This window comes from Oncorhynchus kisutch, linkage group LG8 (assembly GCF_002021735.2).
Source record: "Oncorhynchus kisutch isolate 150728-3 linkage group LG8, Okis_V2, whole genome shotgun sequence".
In the NCBI taxonomy this organism is placed as follows: domain Eukaryota; kingdom Metazoa; phylum Chordata; class Actinopteri; order Salmoniformes; family Salmonidae; genus Oncorhynchus; species Oncorhynchus kisutch.
In genome coordinates this window covers 9,517,017-9,540,645 of record NC_034181.2, presented here as the reverse complement: position 1 = coordinate 9,540,645, position 23,629 = coordinate 9,517,017, and the positions used below count along the sequence as shown (strand labels likewise).

General features: G+C 44.2%; 1 protein-coding gene across 1 annotated transcript in view; it reads left to right on the top strand.

The window, feature by feature from the left end:
• Positions 1–23,629, top strand: part of LOC109894963 (uncharacterized) — a 59,164-nt gene that overhangs the window by 19,610 nt on the left and 15,925 nt on the right. The window contains exons 12-17 of the mRNA XM_031829655.1: positions 9–45; positions 3,816–4,027; positions 11,457–11,599; positions 13,178–13,322; positions 13,559–15,148; positions 18,775–22,917. Of these exons, the coding sequence (XP_031685515.1) occupies positions 9–45; positions 3,816–4,027; positions 11,457–11,599; positions 13,178–13,322; positions 13,559–15,148; positions 18,775–22,917 (6,270 nt within the window). The remainder of the gene's footprint in view (positions 1–8; positions 46–3,815; positions 4,028–11,456; positions 11,600–13,177; positions 13,323–13,558; positions 15,149–18,774; positions 22,918–23,629) is intronic.

The following is a 23,629-nucleotide window of genomic DNA, read 5'->3' as shown; positions in this document are numbered from 1 at the left end:
TCTTGTAGGAAGAAGCGTTGAGAGGTCAGGAGCAGGAGAACCCATGTAAGTTGGTGGTGGGGGGGAAGGTGTCTGAGGTTTTACATAACTAGAAAGTCAAATTGTCATAGGCACATTTCATATCACTTAGGCTATACACGTGGCTCAGTTGGTAGAGCTTGGCGCTTAAAATGCCAGGGTTGTAGGTTCCATTCTTGCTGTGGCCACAACACGAAATGTGTATGCATGCATGACTTAAGTTGCGTCAGCTAAATGGCCTATTTTTATGTATTACACAACAAACCTGAAGTACATTGTTAATGATTGATAAACATTTGTAGTGATTTATTGCACACTCCCAACACACACAACAAACTAAGTCAACACAATGTCATATACTGTAAGAGCCCTAGCCATTGTAAATACTCTAGGTCTAAATAGGTCTGGGACAGGACTCTTCAACCCTGTTCCCGGAGAGCTACCCTCCTGTTGGTTTTTGCTTCAACCCTGTTCCTGGAGAGCTACCCTCCTGTAGGTTTTCGCTCCAACCCTGTTCCTGGAGAGCTACCCTCCTGTAGGTTTTCGCTCCAACCCTGTTCCTGGAGAGCTACCCTCCTATTGGTTTTTGCTTCAACCCTGTTCCTGGAGAGCTACCCTCCTGTAGGTTCTCTTTCCAACCCTGTTCCTGGAGAGCTACCCTCCTGTTGGTTTTCGCTCCAACCCTGTTCCTGGAGAGCTACCTTCCTGTAGGTTTTCGCTCCAACCCCAGTTATAACTAATCCGATTCAGTTTATTAATTCAAATAACATTTTATTTGTCACATGCGCCGAATACCGTGAAATGCTTACTTACAAGTCCTTAACTAACAATGCAGTTCAAGGAATAGAGATAAGAAAATATTTACTAAATAAACTAAAGTAAAAAAATTAAATAAAAAGTAACACATTAAAATAACAATAACGAGGTTATATACAGGGGGTACCGGTACCGAGTCAATGTGTGGGGGTACAGGTTAGTCGAGGTAATTTGTACATGTACTGTAGGTAGGGGTAAAGTGACTATGTATAGATAATAAACAGTGAGTAGCATCAGTGTAAAAACAAATGTGGGGGGGCATGTCGATGTAAATAGTCTAGGTGGCCATTTGATTAACTGTTCAGCAGTCTTATGGCTTGGGGGAAGAAGCTGTTAAGGAGCCTTTTGGATCTAGACTTGGCGCTCCGGTACCGCTTGCCGTGCGGTAGCAGAGAGAACCGTCTTATGACTTGGGTGACTGGAGTCTTTGGCAATTTCTTGGGCCTTTCTCTGACACCGCCTGGTATAGAGGTCCTGGATGGCAGGAAGCTTGTTCCCAGTAGCGTACTGGGCCGTACGCACTACCCTCTGTTGCGCCTTATGTTCAGATGCTGGGCAGATGCCGTACCAGGCAGGGATGGAATGCAACCGGTCAGGATGCTCTCGATGGTGCAGCTGTAGAACTTTTTGAGGACCTGGGGATCCATACCAAATCTTCTCAGTCTCCTGAGGGGGAAAATATGTTGTTGTGCCCTCTTCACTACTGTCTTGGTATGTTTGGACCATGATAGTTTGTTAGTGATGTGGACACCAAGGAACATGAAACTCTCAACCCGCTCAACTACAGCCCGGTCGATGTGAATTGGGGTGTGTTCGGCCCTCATTTTCTCGTAGTCCACGATCAGCTCTTTTGTCTTGCTCACGTTGAGGGAGGGGTTGTTGTACTGGCACCACACTGCCAGGTCTCTGACCTCCTCCCTATAGGCTGTTTCATCGTTGTCGGTGATCAGGCCTACCACCATTGTGTCGTCAGTAAACTTAATGATGGTGTTGGAGTCGTGCTTGGCCATGCAGTTGTGGGTGAACAGGGGCCCCCGTGTTGAGGATCAGCCTGGCAGATGTGTTGTTGCATACCCTTACCACCTGGGGGCAGCCCGTCAGAGTCCTTAGCTTAGTGATGAGCTTTGTGGGCACTATGGTGTTGTAGTCAATGAACAGAATTCTCACATAGGTGTTCCTTTTGTCAAGGTGAGAAAGGGCAGTGTGGAGGGCGATTGAGATTGCGTCATCTGTGGATTTCTTAGGGCGGTATGCGAATTGGAGTGGTTCTAGGGTTTCTGGGATGAGGGTGTTGATGTGAGCCATGAACAGCCTTTCAAAGCACTTCATGGCTACCGACGTGAGTGCTATGGGGTGGTAGTCGTTTAAGCAGGTTAGCTTCATTTTCTTGGGCACAGAGACTATGGTGGTCTGCTTGAAACGTGGGTATTACAGACACGGTCCAGGAGAGTTTGAAAATGTCAGTGAAGATACTTGTCAGTTGGTCAGCGCATGCTCTGAGTACACGTCCTGGTAATCTGTCTGGCCCCGCAGCCTTGAGAATGTTGACCTGTTTAAAGGACTGGCTCACATCGGCTACGGAGAGCGTGATCACATAGTCGTCCAGAACAGCTGGTGCTCTCATGCATGCTTCAGTGTTGCTTGCCTCGAAGCGAGCATAAAAGGCATTTCGCTCATTTGGTAGGCTTGCGTCACTGGGCACGTCGCGACTGGGTTTCCCTTTGTAATCCGTAATAGTTTGCAAGCCCTGCCACATTCAACGAGCGTCAGAGCGGTGTAGTAAGATTCAATCTTAGTCCTGTTTTGACGCTTTGCCTGTTTGATTGTTCGTCTGAGGGCATAGCGGGATTTCTTATTAGCGTCCGGATTAATGTCCTGTTCCTTGAATGCGGCAGCTCTAACCTTTAGCTCGGTGCGGATGTTGCCTGTAATCCAAGGGATCTGATTGAGATATGTATGAACGGTCACTGTGGGGACGATTTTGTCGATGCACTTATTGATGAAGCCGATGACTGAGGTGGTATACTCCTCAATGCCATTGGATGAATCCCGGAACATATTCCAGTCTGTGCTAGCAAAACAGTCCTGTAGTGTAGTATCTGCGTCATCTGACAACTTACATATTGAGCGAGTCACTGGTACTTCCTGCTTTCGTTTTTGCTTGTAAGCAGGAATCAGGAGGATAGAATTATGGTCAGATTTGCAAAATGGAGGGCGAGGGAAAGCTTTGTATGCGTCTCTGTGTGTGGAGTAAAGGTGGTCTTGAGTTATTTTTTTCTTTGGTTGCACATGTGACATGATGGTGGAAATGAGGTTCAGTCCTGCTGTTCAGTCCTGCTGATGCACGGAAACCCAGCCAACTGTATATTATCCGTGTCGTCGCTCAGCCACAACTCAGTGAAATATAAGATATTACAGTTTTTAACTTCACGTTGGTAGTATCGTCTCGAACGGAGCTCATCCAGTTTATTCTCCAGTGATTGCACGTTGGCCAATAGAACGAATGATAGAGGCTCGTTACCCACTCGTCGATGAATTCTCACAAAGCACCCCAATCTCTTCCCCCTGTATTTCCGTCTTTCCTTCACGTGAATGACAGGGATTTGGGCCTGGTCTCGGAGAAGCAGTGTATCCTTCGCGTCAGATTCATTAAATAAAACATCTTTGTCCAGTTCGAGGTTAGTAATCGCTGTTCTGATATCCAGAAGCTTTTTTCGGTCATAAGAGATTGTTGCAGCAACATTATGTACAAAATAAGTTACAAACAATATGAAAAAACACACAAAAAAGCACAGTTGGTTATGTGCCCGTAAAATATCAGCCATCCCCACTGGCGCTATTATATCAACCAGCTAATTACTAGAATCAGGTGTGCTAGATTAGGGTTTGAGTAAAAAACCTACAGGACGGTAGCTCTCTAGGAACAGGGTTAGGAAGCCCTTGTCTGGGGTATATTAGCCTAATATCAGTTGTCTGTAAAGGAGACTGTTGAGGTCCGTGTCCGAGGGCACTGTGTCCAGGAACATCCCTGGGGGGTCCCAGAGCGGGCGGACCGTCACCCCTCTGAATATCCTCCACCGGAAGAACTGTTATGGGGAGACTCTACTCCACATTGCAGCCATTCAGGGAGACACCCAAGGGGTCAGAGACATGCTGTCACAGGGGCTCGACGTCAACATGCCCGATAATGCAGGTAAGACATATAGCAGCCATTTATACTGAACAAAAATATACAGTGCCTTGCGAAAGTATTCGGCCCCCTTGAACTTTGCGACCTTTTGCCACATTTCAGGCTTCAAACATAAAGATATACAACTGTATTTTTTTGTGAAGTATCAACAACAAGTGGGACACAATCATGAAGTGGAACGACATTTATTGGATATTTCAAACTTTTTTAACAAATCAAAAACTGAAAAATTGGGTGTGCAAAATTATTCAGCCCCTTTACTTTCAGTGCAGCAAACTCTCTCCAGAAGTTCAGTGAGGATCTCTGAATGATCCAATGTTGACCTAAATGACTAATGATGATAAATACAATCCACCTGTGTGTAATCAAGTCTCCGTATAAATGCACCTGCACTGTGATAGTCTCAGAGGTCCGTTAAAAGCGCAGAGAGCATCATGAAGAACAAGGAACACACCAGGCAGGTCCGAGATACTGTTGTGAAGAAGTTTAAAGCAGGATCTGGATACAAAAAGATTTCCCAAGCTTTAAACATCCCAAGGAGCACTGTGCAAGCGATAATATTGAAATGGAAGGAGTATCAGACCACTGCAAATCTACCAAGACCTGTCCGTCCCTCTAAACTTTCAGCTCATACAAGGAGAAGACTGATCAGAGATGCAGCCAAGAGGCCCATGATCACTCTGGATGAACTGCAGAGATCTACAGCTGAGGTGGGAAACTCTGTCCATAGGACAACAATCAGTCGTATATTGCACAAATCTGGCCTTTATGGAAGAGTGGCAAGAAGAAAGCCATTTCTTAAAGATATCCATAAAAAGTGTTGTTTAAAGTTTGCCACAAGCCACCTGGGAGACACACCAAACATGTGGAAGAAGGTGCTCTGGTCAGATGAAACCAAAATTGAACTTTTTGGCAACAATGCAAAACGTTATGTTTGGCGTAAAAGCAACACAGCTCATCACCCTGAACACACCATCCCCACTGTCAAACATGGTGGTGGCAGCATCATGGTTTGGGCCTGCTTTTCTTCAGCAGGGACAGGGAAGATGGTTAAAATTGATGGGAAGATGGATGGAGCCAAATACAGGACCATTCTGGAAGAATGAGTCTGCAAAAGTCTGCAAAAGACCTGAGACTGGGACGGAGATTTGTCTTCCAACAAGACAATGATCCAAAACATAAAGCAAAATCTACAATGTAATGGTTCAAAAATAAACATGTCTAGGTGTTAGAATGGCCAAGTCAAAGTCCAGACCTGAATCCAATCGAGAATCTGTGGAAAGAACTGAAAACTGCTGTTCACAAATGCTCTCCATCCAACCTCACTGAGCTCGAGCTGTTTTGCAAGGAGGAATGGGAAAAAAATTCAGTCTCTCGATGTGCAAAACTGATAGAGACATACCCCAAGCGACTTACAGCTGTAATCGCAGCAAAAGGTGGCGCTACAAAGTATTAACTTAAGGGGGCTGAATAATTTTGCACGCCCAATTTTTCAGTTTTTGATTTGTTAAAAAAGTTTGAAATATCCAATAAATGTCGTTCCACTTCATGATTGTGTCCCACTTGTTGTTGATTCTTCACAAAAGAATACAGTTTTATATCTTTATGTTTGAAGCCTGAAATGTGGCAAAAGGTCGCAAAGTTCAAGGGGGGCGAATACTTTCGCAAGGCACTGTAAATGCAACTTGCAACAATTTCAACAATTTTACTGTGTTACAGTTCATAAATAAATTCATTAGGCCCTAATCTATGGATTTCACGTGATTGGGCATGGGAGGGCATAGGCCCACCCACTTGGGAGCCAGGTCCAGCCAATCAGAATATGTTTTTCCCCCATTTATATACAGTGGGGCAAAAAAGTATTTAGTCAGCCACCAATTGTGCAAGTTCTCCCACTTAACAAGATGAGAGAGGCCTGTAATTTTCTATCATATGTACACTTCAACTATGACAGACACAATGAGAAAAAAATCTAGAAAATCACATTGTAGGATTTTTTATGAATTTATTTGCAAATTATGGTGGAAAGTAAGTATATGGTCACCTACAAACAAGCAAGATTTCTGGCTCTCACAGACCTGTAATTTCTTCTTTAAGTGGCTCCTCTGTCCTCCACTCGTTACCTGTATTAATGGCACCTGTTTGAACTTGTTATCAGTATAAAAGACACCTGTCCACAACCTCAAACAGTCACACTCCAAACTCTACTATGGCCAAGACGAAATAGGACACCAGAAACAAAATTGTAGACCTGCACCAGGCTGGGAAGACTGAATCTGCAATAGGTAAGCAGCTTGGTTTGAAGAAATCAACTGTGGGAGCAATTATTAGGACATGAGAGACATACAAGACCACTGATAATCTCCCTCGATCTGGGGCTCCATGCAAGATTTCACCCCGTGTGGTCAAAATGATCACGAGAACGGTGAACAAAAATCCCAGAACCACACGATGGGACCTAGTGAATAACCTGCAGAGAGCTGGGACCAAAGTAACAAAGCCTACCATCAGTAACACACTACGCCGCCAGTGACTCAAATCCTGCAGTGCCAGACGTGTCCCCCTGCTTAAGCCAGTACATGTCCAGGCCCGTCTGAAGTTTGCTAGAGAGCATTTGGATGATCCAGAAGAACATTGGGAGAATGTCATGTGGTCAGATGAAACGGAAATAGAACCTTTTGGTATAAACTCATCTCGTCGTGTTTGGAGTTCAAAGAATGCTGAGTTGCATCCAAAGAACACCATACCTACTGTGAAGCATGGGGGTGGAAACATCATGCTTTGGGGCTGTTTTTCTGCAAAGGGACCAGTACGACTGATCCGTGTAAAGGAAAGAATGAATGGGGCCATGTATCGTGAGATTTTGAGGGAAAACCTCCTTCCATCAGCAAGGGCATTGAAGATGAAACGTGGCTGGGTCTTTCAGCATGACAATGATCCCAAACACACCGCCCGGGCAACGAAGGAGTGGCTTCGTAAGAAGCATTTCAAGGTCCTGGAGTGGCCTAGCCAGTCTCCAGATCTCAACCCCATAGAAAATCTTTGGAAGGAGTTGAAAGTCTGTGTTGCCCAGCAACAGCCCCAAAATATCAGTGCTCTAGAGGAGATCTGCATGGAGGAATGGGCCAAAATACCAGCAACAGTGTGTGAAAACCTTGTGAAGACTTACAGAAAACATTTGACCTCTGTCATTGCCAACAAAGGGTATATAACAAAGTATTGAGATAAACTTTTGTTATTGACCAAATACTTATTTTCCACCATAATTTGCAAATAAATTCATTAAAAATCCTACAGTGTGATTTTCAGGATTTTTTTTTTTCTCATTTTGTCTTGTCATAGTTGAAGTGTACCTATGATGAAAATTACAGGCCTCTCTCATCTTTTTAAGTGGGAGAACTTGCACAATTGGTGGCTGACTAAATACTTTTTTGCCCCACTGTACATATAGGGGCGGCAGGTAGCCTAGTGGTTAGAGCATTGGACTAGTAACCGAAAGGTTGTAAGTTCGAATCCCCGAGCAGACATTCTGACAAGGTACAAATCTGTTGTTCTGCCCCTGAACAAGAATTTGTTCTTAACTTACTTGTCTAGTTAAATCATATATATATATACGTTTCATCAGCTGTCTGAGGGGCTGGTCTCAGATAATCCCGCAGGTGAAAAAGCCAGATGTGGAGGTCCTGGGCTGGTTTGTTACATGTGGTCTGCGGTTGTGAGGCCATTTGAATGTACTGCCAAATTCTCTAAAATGACATTGGAGGCAGCTTATGGTAGAGAAATTAACATTAAATTCTAAGGCAACAGCTCTGGTGGACATTCCTGTAGTCAGCATACCTTTGTGGAATTGTTTTGTGTGAAAAAATGGTACATTTTAGAGTTGCCTTTTATTGTCCCCAGCACAAGGTGCACCTGTGTAATGACCATGTTGTTTAGGTGCACCTGTCCGGATCATCTTGGCAAAGGAGAAATGCTAATTAACAGAGATGTAAACACATTTCTGCGCAAAATATGAGAGAAATAATATTTTAATGAATGTGGAACATTTCTGGAATCTTGTATCATGAAGCACGGGACCAACATTTTACATGTTGCATTTATATTTTTGTTCATTATAGATACTCACACACAGCACTTCAATAATATTCCAACTAGTACAGTGATTTTACACTGCTAAGACTTCATAATATTGTACATTTATGGCGTGTTAACAGTTATGAAAATATATATATATATTTTACTTCCTGCTTTGCTCCTAGAGTACACTTGCAACAGGTCAACATTCTGCCAGTCCACCCACTATGCTAACATTGACTTAAATGGGCACTCCTTTTCTATTCAGTATTTCTCTATGTGTACAGTATTAGTGACTCATAATGGAAGGCTCAATCAACAAGTGACCAGGTTTTCCCACGTGAAGAAATACTACAGTTTACTATAGAGTACTACAGTACTTCTATAGGAAATGGTAGTATACTGTAGAATACTATACTACACAGTGTTGAATCCCTCATGTGTAGTACTTACTGTAGATTGTTGTAGAATACCATAGAATACTATAGTATTATCTGCAACACTAGTAAATAGTACAGTAATTTCAGCAGAAACACTGCAGTCCACCAAAACCCTACACTTTTTTAACTATAGTAAATACTAAACTATTTCATTTGCTTATACCCTGCCCATTCCCCTCCCCCATATTGCAATTTGTGCCACCCATAACTGGTAAACCTACATTTGAACCTACTGTTTTTATTTATTTACTTTTCTGCTCTTTTGCACACCAATATCTCTACCTGTACATGACCATCTGATCATTCATCACTCCAGTGTTAATCTGCAAAATTGTAATTATTTGCCTACCTCCTCATGCCTTTTGCACACATTGTATATAGACCCCCCCTTTGTTTTCTACTGTGTTATTGACTTGTTAATTGTTTACTCCATGTGTAACTCTTTGTTGTCTGCTCACACTGCTATGCTTTATCTTGGCCAGGTCGCAGTTGCAAATGAGAACTTGTTCTCAACTAGCCTACCTGGTTAAATAAAGGTGTTCTCAACTAGCCTACCTGGTTAAATAAAGGTGTTCTCAACTAGCCTACCTGGTTAAATAAAGGTGTTCTCAACTAGCCTACCTGGTTAAATAAAGGTGTTCTCAACTAGCCTACCTGGTTAAATAAAGGTGTTCTCAACTAGCCTACCTGGTTAAATAAAGGTGTTCTCAACTAGCCTACCTGGTTAAATAAAGGTGAAATAAAATAAATAAAATAAAAAACATGCCCAATATAGACCATATTGTGTTCCCTACAGGTTATAGAAAAGAACAGACACTCTAAACTATCAGAGCCCAGCCCTGCCTACCTACACTACCGTTCAAAAGTTTGGGGTCACTTAGAAACGTCCTTGTTTTCTATGAAAACATACATGAAATGAGTTGCAAAATTAATAGGAAATATAGTCACAATGTTCTAAATCATGATTTTTAATTTAAATAATAATTGTGTCCTTCAAACTGCTTTCGTCAAAGAATCCTCCATTTGCCTCAATTACAGCCTTGCAGACCTTTGACATAGTTGTCAATTTGTTGAGGTAATCTGAAGAGATTTCACCCCATGCTTCCTGAAGCACCTCCCACAAGTTGAATTGGCTTGATGGGCACTTCTTACGTGCCATACGGTCAGGCTGCTCCCACAACAGCTCAATAGGGTTGAGATCCAGTGACTGCTGGCCACTCCATTATAGACACCAGCTGACTGCTTCTTCCCTAAATAGTTATTGCATAGTTTGGAGCTGTGCTTTGGGTCATTGTCCAGTTGTAGGAGGGAATTGGCTCCAATTAAGCGCCGTCCACAGGGTTTGTCATGGCGTTACAAAATGGAGTGATAGTCTTCCTTCTTCAAGATCCCTTTTACCCTGTACAAATCTCCCACTTCACCACCACCATAGCACCAGCAGAAGATCACATTGCCTCCACCATGCTTGACAGATGGCGTCAAGCACTCCTCCAGCATCTTTTCATTTTTTCTGCATCTCACAAATGTTCTTTGTGATGCGAACACCTCAAACTTAGATCCGTCTGTCCATAACACTTTTTTCCAATCTTCCTCTGTCCAGTGTCTGTTATTTTGCACATCTTAATCTTTTCTTTTTATTGGCCAGTCTGAGATATGTATTTTTCTTTGCAACTCTGCCTAGAAGACCAGCATCCCGGAGTCGCCTCTTCACTGTTGACGTTGAGACTGGTGTTCTGTGGGTACTATTTAATGAAGCTGCCAGTTGAGGACTTGTGAGGCATCTGTTTCTCAAACTAGACACTAATGTACTTGTCCTCTTGCTCAGTTGTGCACCGTGGCCTCCCACTCCTCTTTCTATTCTGGTTAGACAGTTTTGGCTGTTCTGTGAAGGGAGTAGTACACAGCTTTGTACGAGATCTTCAGTTTCTTGGCAATTTCTTGCAAGGAATAGCCTTCATTTCTCAGAACAAGAACAGACTGACGAGTTTCAGAGGAAAATGCTTTGTTTCTGGCCATTTTGAGCCTGTAATCGAACCCACAAATGCTGATGCTCCAGATACTCAACTAGTCTAAAGAAGGCCAGTTTTATTGCTTCTTTAATCAGCATAACAGTTTTCAGCTGTGCTAACATAATTGCAAAAGGATTTGCTAATGTTCAATTAGCCTTTTAAAATGATAAACTTTGATTAGCTAACACAACGTGCCATTGGAACACAGGAGTGATGGTTTCTGATTAATGGGCTTCTGTGCGCCTATGTAGATATTCCATTAAAAAATCAGCTGTTTAGTGTACTACAGTCCTCAAAAACACTACAGTAAATACTACAGGATACATCAATCCGAAAAAAACTAGATGAATTACTATAGTGTGTACTACAGTTTTGTATACTACAGTAGTATATACTACAGTATTGTAAGGTACTGGGTGTCGTGAGTGTGACGTCAGGCGCAGGAAAACAGAGAGTTCAATATCGTGCTCTTTTAATGCACACACGGTGAACCACGGCCACCCCACTAAACACTGGGTGCTCAAAACAAAATGCCCCAGACACGGGGAACGAAAACAGTCCAGCACTATACACGAACATAAACCAACACGTTCATCTGTATCAAACACCAGGGTTACAAATAATCAATAAAGCCCAACTAATTACAACAAACTCAAAACAGGTGTAATCAATAAACACATAAGGAGGGGGAGAAAAGAATCAGTGGCAGCTAGTAGGACGACGACCGCCGAGCGCCACCCGAACGGGAAGGGGAGCCACCTTCGGTCGGAGTCGTGTTTTTGCGGACTTTACTGTAGTATTCCGCAAGAACATCAAGTCCGCAAAAACACTACAGGGAATACTATAGTATTTATACCATAGTTTACTATAGTATTTCAAATTAAAATGTTTGTCTGTCATCTCATGCAGGTTGGACTCCTCTTCACGAGGCAGTGTCCCACGGTCACTATGAGATCAGTAAGCACCTGATCCAGGCAGGAGCTCTGGTCAACTGTACTGGAGAAAATGGAACCACACCTCTACTTGATGCTGTAGTGCAGGGACACCTGCAGGTACATATATGTCTGTGTGTGTGTCACTATAAACCACGCCCACCTACATCCAAATCAAGTACAGAATCACTAATGGGGCGGCAGGGTAGCCTAGTGGTTAGAGTGTTGGACTAGTAACCGGAAGGTTGCGAGTTCAAACCCCCGAACTGACAAGGTACAAATCTGTCGTTCTGCCCCTGAACAGGCAGTTAACCCACTGTTCCCAGGCAGTCATTGAAAATAAGAATGTGTTCTTAACTGACTTGCCTGGTTAAATAAAGGTAAAAAAAAAATATATTTTTTAAATGGCCTTTAGCACCCAGACTAGTTTCAGTGTGTATGCATGTTTGTGTGCAAGAGACAGACTGAGAAATTGTGTGCGTGTGAGAGAGAATTTGTGTTTGTGTGCTCTAGAGCTGGTCAATACTGACAAAAATCCATATCGCAATAAATTGACTGAATTATTATTATTATTATTGTCACGATAAAATTAATTAAACGATAAGATTCATAAAACTACTATTACTGCTTTGAATGTTGTACCTATCAATTGTCCTATTAACAATCACCTATATTAGCAAACTTATTTCATTTCCAACTTCACATTTCTCCATTAGGACCCTAGTCAAAGGTTGCACCTCCGGCACTCGGTCTCGTCATGTCATTGTTATGAACGTTCTCAAGCCTCCCTCTACCAGCTGCACAATAGTGATGCCCTGAAGTCGTGATAAGCCCAGTCATTCTGGACGGAGGCTAACGATTGTTTAGTATAAATTACACTAATAGTGCTTGTCAATGCTATGACATTACTGACATAGTCAAATATTTAGTAGGAAACAACTTTGCCAGCAGATCACCGACCATTTCGAATCCCACCGTACCTTCTCCACTAATATAATTTACAGCCAATCTGTAAATAGCCCACCCAACTACCTCATCCCCATATTATTACTTGCTGTTTTGCACCCCAGTATCTCTACTTGCACATCATCATCTGCACATCTATCACTCCAGTGTTAATGCTAAATTGTAATTATTTCGACCTCTATGGCCTATTTATTGCCTTACCTCCCTCCTCTTCTACATTTGCACACACTGTACATAGATTTTTCTATTGTGTTTATTGACTGTACGTTTGTTTACTCCATGTGTAACTCTTTGTTGTTTTTGTCCCACTGCTATGCTTTATCTTGGCCAGGTCGCAGTTATAAATGAGAACTTGTTCTCAATTGGTCTACCTGGTTAAATAAAAAAAAATATATATTATCATGTCGTCAAATTTACTTTAGACAGATGCCAATGTTGTCATTAGCTAGCAAAGTTAGTCAAAAAAAAAATGCTAGCAATCTGTTGTACTCCCCTCAACCTTAGCTAAGTAGCTAACGTTATGAAACACGCAACCCATGAATTGGTTATTTATTGTAATGAACGATATCAGCAAAATGTCCACGATAAGTCCACGATAAGTCCACAATAAGTGGTCAGTTTGGTCGGTGTCAAAAAAATGTGGTTTATCGGCCCAGCTCTGTGTTTGCACGTGTGAGTGTTACCTCTGTAAATGCATACTAGGTCAGCTGTGGTTTGCTTTGTGTATCACAGATAGCAGAGTTGCTGTTGAAGCACGGGGCAGACCCTCTACTGAAGACCAACAACGGACAGACAGCCTATAGCAACACCACAGAACCCTGTCTGATTAAACTCTTGGAGAAAAACATCCCCAAGAACAAGAGAAAGGCACTAGCAGGTCTGGACCTGTCCATAAACAAAGACATGTTATTCTGTTGTTTCTTTGGTTTAGGTTTCTACCAAATGTTTTGCTGTTGTCTATATTATTTCATGGTAAAGTTATATTGTTCTAGGCTTGGGTGAGTTTCCTAGAAGCTTTGTAACACTCATTTTTGGTCCAGTGACAAGGTGATCTTAGTCCTACAAAGCTTCCAGGAAACTCTCACCTGTCTCGTTCTGTTCTGTTTATCCTAGCACCAACAAAACGACCTGCAGAGTCGTCCCAACTCAGCCCGTCCCAAAGTGGAACAGGGAGGAAGCTCAGGAGGTTACCAGTTCAGGCAGATCAGACCAGTACTGACCAGGAGAGATACCAGCAGAGACGCACAACAACCAGGTCTGAAACCAGCAACACTGACCAGCAGAGACGCACAACAACCAGGTCTGAAACCAGCAACACTGACCAGCAGAGACGCACAATAACCAGGTCTGAAACCAGCAACACTGACCAGCAGAGACGCACAACAACCAGGTCTGAAACCAGCAACACTGACCAGCAGAGACGCACAACAACCAGGTCTGAAACCAGCAACACTGACCAGCAGAGACGCCCACCAACCAGGTCTGAAACCAGCAACACTGACCAGCAGAGACGCCCACCAACCAGGTCTGAAACCTGCAACACCGAACAGCAGAGAGACACAACAACCAGGTCTGATACCAGCAACACTGACCAGCAGAGACGGACAACAACCAGGTCTGAAACCAGCAACATTGACCAGCAGAGACGCACAACAACCAGGTCTGAAACCAGCAACACTGACCAGCAGAGACGCCCACCAACCAGGTCTGAAACCAGCAACACTGACCAGCAGAGACGCACAACAACCAGGTCTAAAACCAGCAACACTGACCAGCAGAGACGCCCACCAACCAGGTCTGAAACCAGCAACACTGACCAGCAGAGACGGACAACAACCAGGTCTGAAACCAGCAACACTGACCAGCAGAGATACACAACAACCAGGTCTGAAACCTGCAACACTGACCAGCAGAGAAGCACACCAACCAGTTCTGAAACCAACAACACTGACCAGCAGAGAGACACAAAAACCAGGTCTGAAACCAGCAACACTGACCAGCAGAGACGCACAACAACCAGGTCTGAAACCAGCAACACTGACCAGCAGAGAGACACAACAACCGGGCCTGAAACCAGCAACACTGACCAGCAGAGACGCACAACAACCAGGTCTGAAACCAGCAACACTGACCAGCAGAGAGGGACAACAACCAGGTCTGAAACCAGCAACACTGACCAGCAGAGACGGACAACAACCAGGTCTGAAACCAGCAACACTGACCAGCAGAGACGCACAACAACCAGGTCTGAAACCAGCAACACTGACCAGCAGAGAGACACAGCAACCAGGTCTGAAACCAGCAACACTGACCAGCAGAGACGGACAACAACCAGGTCTGAAACCAGCAACACTGACCAGCAGAGACGGACAACAACCAGGTCTGAAACCAGCAACACTGACCAGCAGAGACGCACAACAACCAGGTCTGAAACCAGCAACACTGACCAGCAGAGACGGACAACAACCAGGTCTGAAACCAGCAACACTGACCAGCAGAGACGGACAACAACCAGGTCTGAAACCAGCAACACTGACCAGCAGAGACGCACAACAACCAGGTCTGAAACCAGCAACACTGACCAGCAGAGAGACACAACAACCAGGTCTGAAACCAGCAACACTGACCAGCAGAGACGGACAACAACCAGGTCTGAAACCAGCAACACTGACCAGCAGAGAGACACAACAACCTCTACTAAAGGTATTTGAACCAGGTGTCTGCGTGTCTATGTATGGGCTGTAGGGCTGTAGCTGTAGTAGTGATGTAGGGCTATAGTGATGTAGGGCTATAGTGATGTTGGGCTGTAGTTCTGCTGTAGTGATGTAGGGCTGTAGTGCTGCTGTAGTGATGTAGGGCTGTAGTGCTGCTCTAGTGATATAGGCCTGTAGTGTTGTTGGGCTGTAGTTCTGCTGTAGTGATGTAGGGCTGTAGTGATGTAGGGCTGTAGTGTTGTTGGGCTGTAGTTCTGCTGTAGTGATGTAGGGCTGTAGTGTTGTTGGGCTGTAGTTCTGCTGTAGTGATGTAGGGCTGTAGTGCTGCTGTAGGGCTGCTGTAGTTCTGCTGTAGTGATGTAGGGCTGTAGTGCTGCTGTAGGGCTGTAGGGCTGTAGTGCTGCTGTAGGGCTGTAGGGCTGTAGTGCTGCTGTAGGGCTGCTGTAGGGCTGCTGTAGGGCTGTAGTGCTGCTGTAGGGCTGTAGGGCTGCTGTAGTGCTGCTGTAGGGCTGTAGTGCTGCTGTAGGGCTGTAGGGCTGCTGTAGTGCTGCTGTAGGGCTGCTGTAGGGCTGTAGCAGTGTTGTAAAGTACTTTAGTAAAAATACTTTTAAGTAATACTTATCTTTTTTGGGGGTATCTGTACTTTAATTTACTATTTATATTTTTGACAACTTTTACTCCACTACATTCCTAAAGAAAATGTATTTTTACTCCTTACGTTTTCCCTGACACCCAAAAGTCCTCGTTACATTTTCAATGTTTAGCAGGAATGGAAAAAGGTCCAATTCACACACTTATCAAGAGAATATCCCTGGTCATCCCTTCTGCCTCTGATCTGATGGACTCACTAAACACAAATGCTTTGTTTGTAAATTATGTCTGAGTGTTGAGCTGTGACCCTGGCTATCCGTAAATTTAAAGAAATCAAGAAAATTGTGTCGTCTGGTTTGCTTAATGTAAGACATTTTAAATGATTTATACTTTTACTTTTGATACTTAAGAACATTTAAAACCAACTAGACTTTTACTCAAGTAGGATTTTACTGGGTAACTTTCTATGAAGGTATCTTTACTTTTACTCAAGTATGACAATTGGGTACTTTTTCCACCACTGGACTTTAGTGATGTAGGGCTGTAGTGATGTAGGGCTGTAGTAATGTTGGGCTGTAGTGATGTAGGGCTGTAGTGATGTAGGGCTTTAGTGATGTTGGGCTGTAGTGATGTTGGGCTGTAGTGATGTAGGGCTGTAGTGATGTAGGGCTTTAGTGATGTTGGGCTGTAGGTTGGGCTGTAGTGATGTAGGGCTGTAGGTTGGGCTGTAGTGATGTAGGGCTGTAGTGATGTAGGTTGGGCTGTAGTGATGTAGGGCTGTAGGTTGGGCTGTAGCGATGTAGGGCTTTAGTGATGTTGGGATGTAGTGATGTAGGGCTGTAGGTTGGGATGTAGGGCTGTAGGTTGGGCTGTAGTGATGTAGGGCTGTAGGTTGGGCTGTAGTGATGTAGGGCTGTAGGTTGGGCTGTAATGATTTAGGGCTGTAGTGATGTAGGGCTGTAGGTTGGGCTGTAATGATGTAGGGCTGTAGGTTGGGCTGTATTGGTTGCAGGGCCCTTTCTATCACCTCCTGTCTCTCTCTCTGTCCAATACATATGAAGATTGGTTCTCATATCCCCCTGTAGTACAGTCATGTATTCTTCCCTGTACTAGTCCCCATCATAGAACTAGCATTACTAGAACGGACATTCTTACCATTCTCCTTTGAGTGTACCCACGAGTCAAATCACTATTGGTCAGGCCTCCCGATATGCGCAGTGGTCTAAGGCACTAAAGATCTAGTAGCTGTGCCACTAGAGATCCTGGCCGGCTCTGTCGCAGCCCGGCCGCAACCAGGAGATCCATGGTGGGGGCGCACAATTGACCCAGCACCGTCCGTGTTAGGGTGAGGGTTTGGCCGGCAGGGATGTCCTTGTCCCATCACGCTCTAGCGACCCCTGTGGCGGGCCGGGCGCATGCACGCTGACACAGTTGCCAGGGGTTGGGTGTTTCCTCTGACACATTGGTGTGGCTGGCTTCTGGGTTAAGCAGGCATTGTTTCAAGAAGCAGTGCGGCTTGGTTGGGTTGTGTTTCAGAGGGCTCTCGACCTTCACCTCTCCCAAATCCGTACTGGAGTTGCAGCGATGAGACAAGACTGTAACTACCAATTGGATACCATGAAATTGGGGAAAACGTTTTTTTTTTTTATTAAAAAATAAGCATGAAAAAAATCCATATTGGTCAGGGCTTTGTTGTTTCTAGTGATTCGATTTCTATGGTCCCCATACAGACCTGGCCACCAGAAGAACCTTTACTCCTCCTCCTTGCCCTCAACCAATCCCAGAGGTCCTGAGGAGAAGGAGTCCGCTCTATGTCCCCAACCCTGATCCAGAGGTACAAGGAGAGGACAGTGTTGCTATTAGTGACAGCGAGAGTGACGAGACCGTTGACTACACGGGAGAGGTTTTTAACTTCTCGTCGGACGAAACAGAAGACTGGACTCATGAAACCACGCTGGAGTTCTATAGAGAGGGAGCTGTGAGGAGCAGGGAGGACTCTGGTTGAGCTGAATTATAGCTTGTTGTTGTGTTTCGTCTATGACATCACATTTTTTGTTGTGTTTCGTCTATGACATCACATTTGTTGTTGTGTTTTGTCTATGACATCACATTTGTTGTTGTGTTTTGTCTATGACATCACATTTGTTGTTGTGTTTTGTCTGACATCACATTTGTTGTTGTGTTTTGTCTGTGACATCACATTTGTTGTTGTGTTTTGTCTATGACATCACATTTGTTGTTGTGTTTTGTCTATGACATCACATTTGTTGTTGTGTTTCGTCTATGACATCACATTTGTTGTCGTGTTTCTATGACATCACATTTGTTGTCGTATTTTGTCTATGACATCACATTTGTTGTTGTGTTTCGTCTATTGTCCCAGTTGAAACTAGTAAAAACCTTTCTCAGTCTTATGAATGTTGATCATATTGGATTCAAAGGTTTTTTTAAATTAATTCAGTTTTATCTTGTGTTTAGTTTTGAAAGATTATGTGCATGTTTGTTGAGTATATTTTTCCAATTAATTTTTTCACAAAGAATACCTCTAAACATTTGTGATGTGTTAATATATTTGTGACATTGGGATAATATATTGTATGATATGTATTTTTTGTAGAGTAGCTACAGTAGTAGCTGGTACAATTAAATCATTTGTTGTAAAAGTGTAACAAAGTATCTTATTTATTTGTCAGCTCACGTTCAACGTTTCTCCTTGTATTGTATCATAATACTTGTTAATGTTAAGAGATCATCCTGAAATTATAAAGTGCTTTTTTGCTATTAAAGTTGACATGTTGCTTCGTCAAATGTTGTCCAATTTTCTGCAGTTAAACACAACACTTGCCACCTACAATGCTTAACCTTTTTCCCCACTCCTGAACGGCAGTGACGCATTGATTTTTGGACAGTGTTATTATTAAGGTGGTCTGCACCATTTGAGATGTCCATCCCGTAGGGGTTTTTTGGTTCTACCAAACCATCTATTTAAAAAAATATTATAATAATTATGTGTTTTGTGCTCAGTTGCAGGGGTCCTGGGAGAGAAAGAGGAGCCTCATGGCGATGGCTCTACTGGTCCAAACCGTCCATTACCTTCTGTCCAGGATGGGACGCGGTCTACAGCACCAGCTATGAAGAGGAACCTGGAGGACCAGGCAGGGGAAGAAGACTCAAGGCCTAATCACGCCATTTTATCAGACACATCCACACCTAGAAAAGTCATTAAACGCATCACCACCAAACGGAAGGATATCTTTGATTTGCTCCTGCAGAGCAACCCGTTCGACCTGGACAGTGTTCTATTGGCGGCCCAGACAGGAAATGGTCAGGCGACAACAGGAAGTCTTCATGACTCTGTTGATTCGGTTGCGTTGAGAAGTCAAAGTGCAGGTTTCCTGCTGGAGACAGCAGATTTCAAAGGAAAAGAGGAAGGAAAGGAATGGAACACAGAAAAGCAGGAAATTACAATATCCTCAGAGGAGCTAACTCTAACTAAAGATGGGAATATCTCCCAGCATACTGACCACTGCCAGAGCCAGAGAGAGGAGATCACTCTAGATAGGATTCTCTCCCAGCATACCGACCACTGCCAGAGAGAGGAGATTACTCTAGATAGGATTCTCTCCCAGCATACTGACCACTGCCAGAGAGAGGATATTACTCTAGATATGAATCTCTCCCAGCATACTGACCACTGCCAGAGCCAGAGAGAGGAGATAACTCTAGATAGGAATCTCTCGCAGCAGACTGACCACTGCCAGAGCCAGAGAGAGGAGATCACTCTAGATAGGATTCTCTCCCAGCATACCGACCACTGCCAGAGAGAGGAGATTACTCTAGATATGAATCTCTACCAGCATACTGACCACTGCCAGAGCCAGAGAGAGGAGATAACTCTAGATAGGAATCTCTCCCAGCAGACTGACCACTGCCAGAGAGAGGAGATAACTCTAGATAGGAATCTCTCCCATCATACTGACCACTGCCAGAGAGAGGAGATTACTCTAGATAGGAATCTCTCCCAGCATACTGACCACTGCCAGAGAGAGGAGATTACTCTAGATAGGAATCTCTCCCAACAGACTGACCACTGCCAGAGAGAGGAGATAACTCTAGGTATGAATCTCTCCCATCATACTGACCACTGCCAGAGCCAGAGAGAGGAGATAACTCTAGATATGAATCTCTCCCATCATACTGACCACTGCCAGAGCCAGAGAGAGGAGATTACTCTAGATATGAATCTCTCCCAGCATACTGACCACTGCCAGAGCCAGAGAGAGGAGATAACTCTAGATATGAATCTCTCCCAGCATACTGACCACTGCCAGAGCCAGAGAGAGGAGATAACTCTAGATATGAATCTCTCCCAGCATACTGACCACTGCCAGAGCCAGAGAGAGGAGATAACTCTAGATAGGAATCTCTCCCAGCAGACTGACCACTGCCAGAGAGAGGAGATAACTCTAGGTATGAATCTCTCCCATCATACTGACCACTGCCAGAGCCAGAGAGAGGAGATTACTCTAGATAGGAATCTCTCCCAGCACACTGACCACTGCCAGAGAGAGGAGATTACTCTAGATAGGAATCTCTCCCAGCATACTGACCACTGCCAGAGAGAGGAGATTACTCTAGGTATGAATCTCTCCCAGCATACTGACCACTGCCAGAGCCAGAGAGAGGAGATAACTCTAGATATGAATCTCTCCCAGCATACTGACCACTGCCAGAGCCAGAGAGAGGAGATCACTCTAGATAGGAATCTCTCCCAGCATACTGACCACTGCCAGAGCCAGAGAGAGGAGATCACTCTAGATAGGAATCTCTCCCAGCATACCGACCACTGCCAGAGAGAGGAGATTACTCTAAATATGAATCTCTCCCAGCATACTGACCACTGCCAGAGCCAGAGAGAGGAGATAACTCTAGATATGAATCTCTCCCAGCATACTGACCACTGCCAGAGCCAGAGAGAGGAGATCACTCTAGATAGGAATCTCTCCCAGCAGACTGACCACTGCCAGAGAGAGGAGATAACTCTAGATATGAATCTCTCCCATCATACTGACCACTGCCAGAGCCAGAGAGAGGAGATTACTCTAGATAGGAATCTCTCCCAGCATACTGACCACTGCCAGAGAGAGGAGATTACTCTAGATAGGAATCTCTCCCAGCAGACTGACCACTGCCAGAGAGAGGAGATAACTCTAGGTATGAATCTCTCCCATCATACTGACCACTGCCAGAGCCAGAGAGAGGAGATAACTCTAGATAGGAATCTCTCCCAGCACACTGACCACTGCCAGAGAGAGGAGATTACTCTAGATAGGAATCTCTCCCAGCATACTGACCACTGCCAGAGAGAGGAGATTACTCTAGGTATGAATCTCTCCCAGCATACTGACCACTGCCAGAGCCAGAGAGAAGAGATAACTCTAGATATGAACCTCTCCCAGCATACTGACCACTGCCAGAACCAGAGAGAGGAGATAACTCTAGATATGAATCTCTCCCAGCATACTGACCACTGCCAGAGAGAGATCACTCTAGATATGAATCTCTCCCAGCATACTGACCACTGCCAGAGCCAGAGAGAGGAGATCACTCTAACTCAAGAGGGGCATCTTTCCCAGCATACTGACCACACAGACGATCTAGGTGAATATTTCAATTTTAACCCAACAACGAGTGCTGACAGATACCAACACAATAACACTATCTGGGCAGAGGAAACCAGTCAAAACCCTGAACAGAATACATGTCCTGAAGCCTTAGTGCTGCTAGCTGGATTGGATGCCACAAGAAACAGCATCTCCACCAATAAGTCAAAGGTCACCCTCACCCACCGACCTGCTAGGCCAGAGATTGACCCCATGGACAAGACCAGATCTGCGGTAGAGGTTGACCTGAGCCAAATGGACCAGGATGACACCTGCTGTACCCTTATAGACAACGTCTCACTTGTTGAACACCTGTCGCTGTCCAAAGCACCTGTCCCTTTGGAAACCACTGACGTTGTGGATGCCTGTGTGGCTGGGACATCATCTCCATATATTAATGATCAGTGTAAGCTAGACAATGGTCTCCTGTCCAAGGAAGACTTGGAGGAGCAGTGTAGCGTGTCTCTTCTTCCGCCTCATTCAGACGCTACAACAACAACACACCTGGATGTCACAAGACAAGCTTCCATTGTTGATGAGAAGCAGACACAACCAGCAGAGGCACCATCAGCGATGGAGGATGATAATGATGAATATCTTGGCTCTTGCAACACTAGCTCACCATCCCTCCTAGTGGCTGAGGAGCTCCACGGCCCTGTGGGGATATCAGAATGTACAGAGACCAATATCGATACACTGTTTATGCAGAGAGCAAGTCAAATCCCCAAAGCTTCTTCCATTGGATCAGATGTTGGTTTAAAAGCCAACCTGCTAAAATGCACTGGTCTCGATCTCCAGCTGATTGGAGACAGACTGGACAGAGAGACCACGGCTGCTGTGACTGATAGAGATGGTGAGAGATGTCATATTGATGGTGGACGTGAGGGAGGCTCTGTAACACACAGAGTGTCTAGAGACCCAGATGCTTCTACTGACAAGACTTTGTCTTACGACAATAAAGACAATAGTGCTGACTCTGACGTCACCGTGGTCTCTGAGCTGGACCAAGCAGAGACAAAGAACAATGATCTGGGACAAGTTGAAAAGGAGGAGGTGGCGAAAGCTCATGTTCAACTTGATTCAGAAGCGACAATTGGTTCCGTCCAAGATCAGGTGAGAGGAGTAGAAAACCAAACCCCCGGGACTGAAGTTGAGACTTTAGATACATTAATAGATTACTCTGAGGCGTGTGAGATGAATGGTAATGGATATACCACTACTGTAATGGAAGACTCCACTAGCCTGTTACCCGCTTTAGATGACTGCCAAGCTAAAGACGGTGTGAAGGAAGATGAACCAGAGATGAACACTATGCAAAGTGATACGGGCAGCGCCAAACACCACAACAGCTGTAGTCAACACAAGAGGAAAGCCAAGAGCAGTAGAGCCAGACCTGGCAAGAGGCAGGCCAAGCTGTTGTTGAAGCCAAAGCCAAACCCTTGGGCATCGCAAAACACAAGTACTAGTTACACAACAGGTGGTGCTGATACCTCGTCTAGTTCAGGTATTGGAATATTGTATTTATGAATAGATTCACTTTTTCAACATTGTTAATTTGATTCATAAATACAGTCAGGTCCATAAATATTTGCACATTGAAGAAGTTATTATTATTTTGGCTCTGTATGCCACCACAATGGATTTGACTATCAAGATGAGATTAAAGTTAATTCTGAGGATATTTACATACAATTCAGGTGAACGGTGTGGGAATTACAGCACTTTTTTATGTGGTCACCACAATATTAGGGGCTCAAAAAGTAATTGGACAAACTAACATGAACATAAATTAAATTGTGAGTTTTAATACTTAGTTGCAAATCCTTTGCCGTCAATGACTACCGGAAGACTGGAACCCATAGACATCACCAGATGCTGGGTTTCTTCCCTGGTGATGCTCTGCCAAGCCTTTACTGCAGCTGTCTTCATTTGCTGCTTGTTATTGGGGCGTTTTACCTTCAGCAAGTGAAATGCATGCTCAATTAGATTCAGGTCAAGTAATTGACTTGGCCATTGCAGAACATTTCAATTCTTTGTCTTAAAAAAGTTTTGGGTTGCTTTCGCAGTATGTTTCGGGTCGTTGTCCATCTGCACTGTGAAGCGCCGTCCAATTAGTTTTGAAGCATTTGGCTGAATCTGTAGCAGATAATATAGCCCTAAACACTTCAGAATGAATCCTGCTGCTTTTGTCAGCAGTCACATCATCAATAAATACA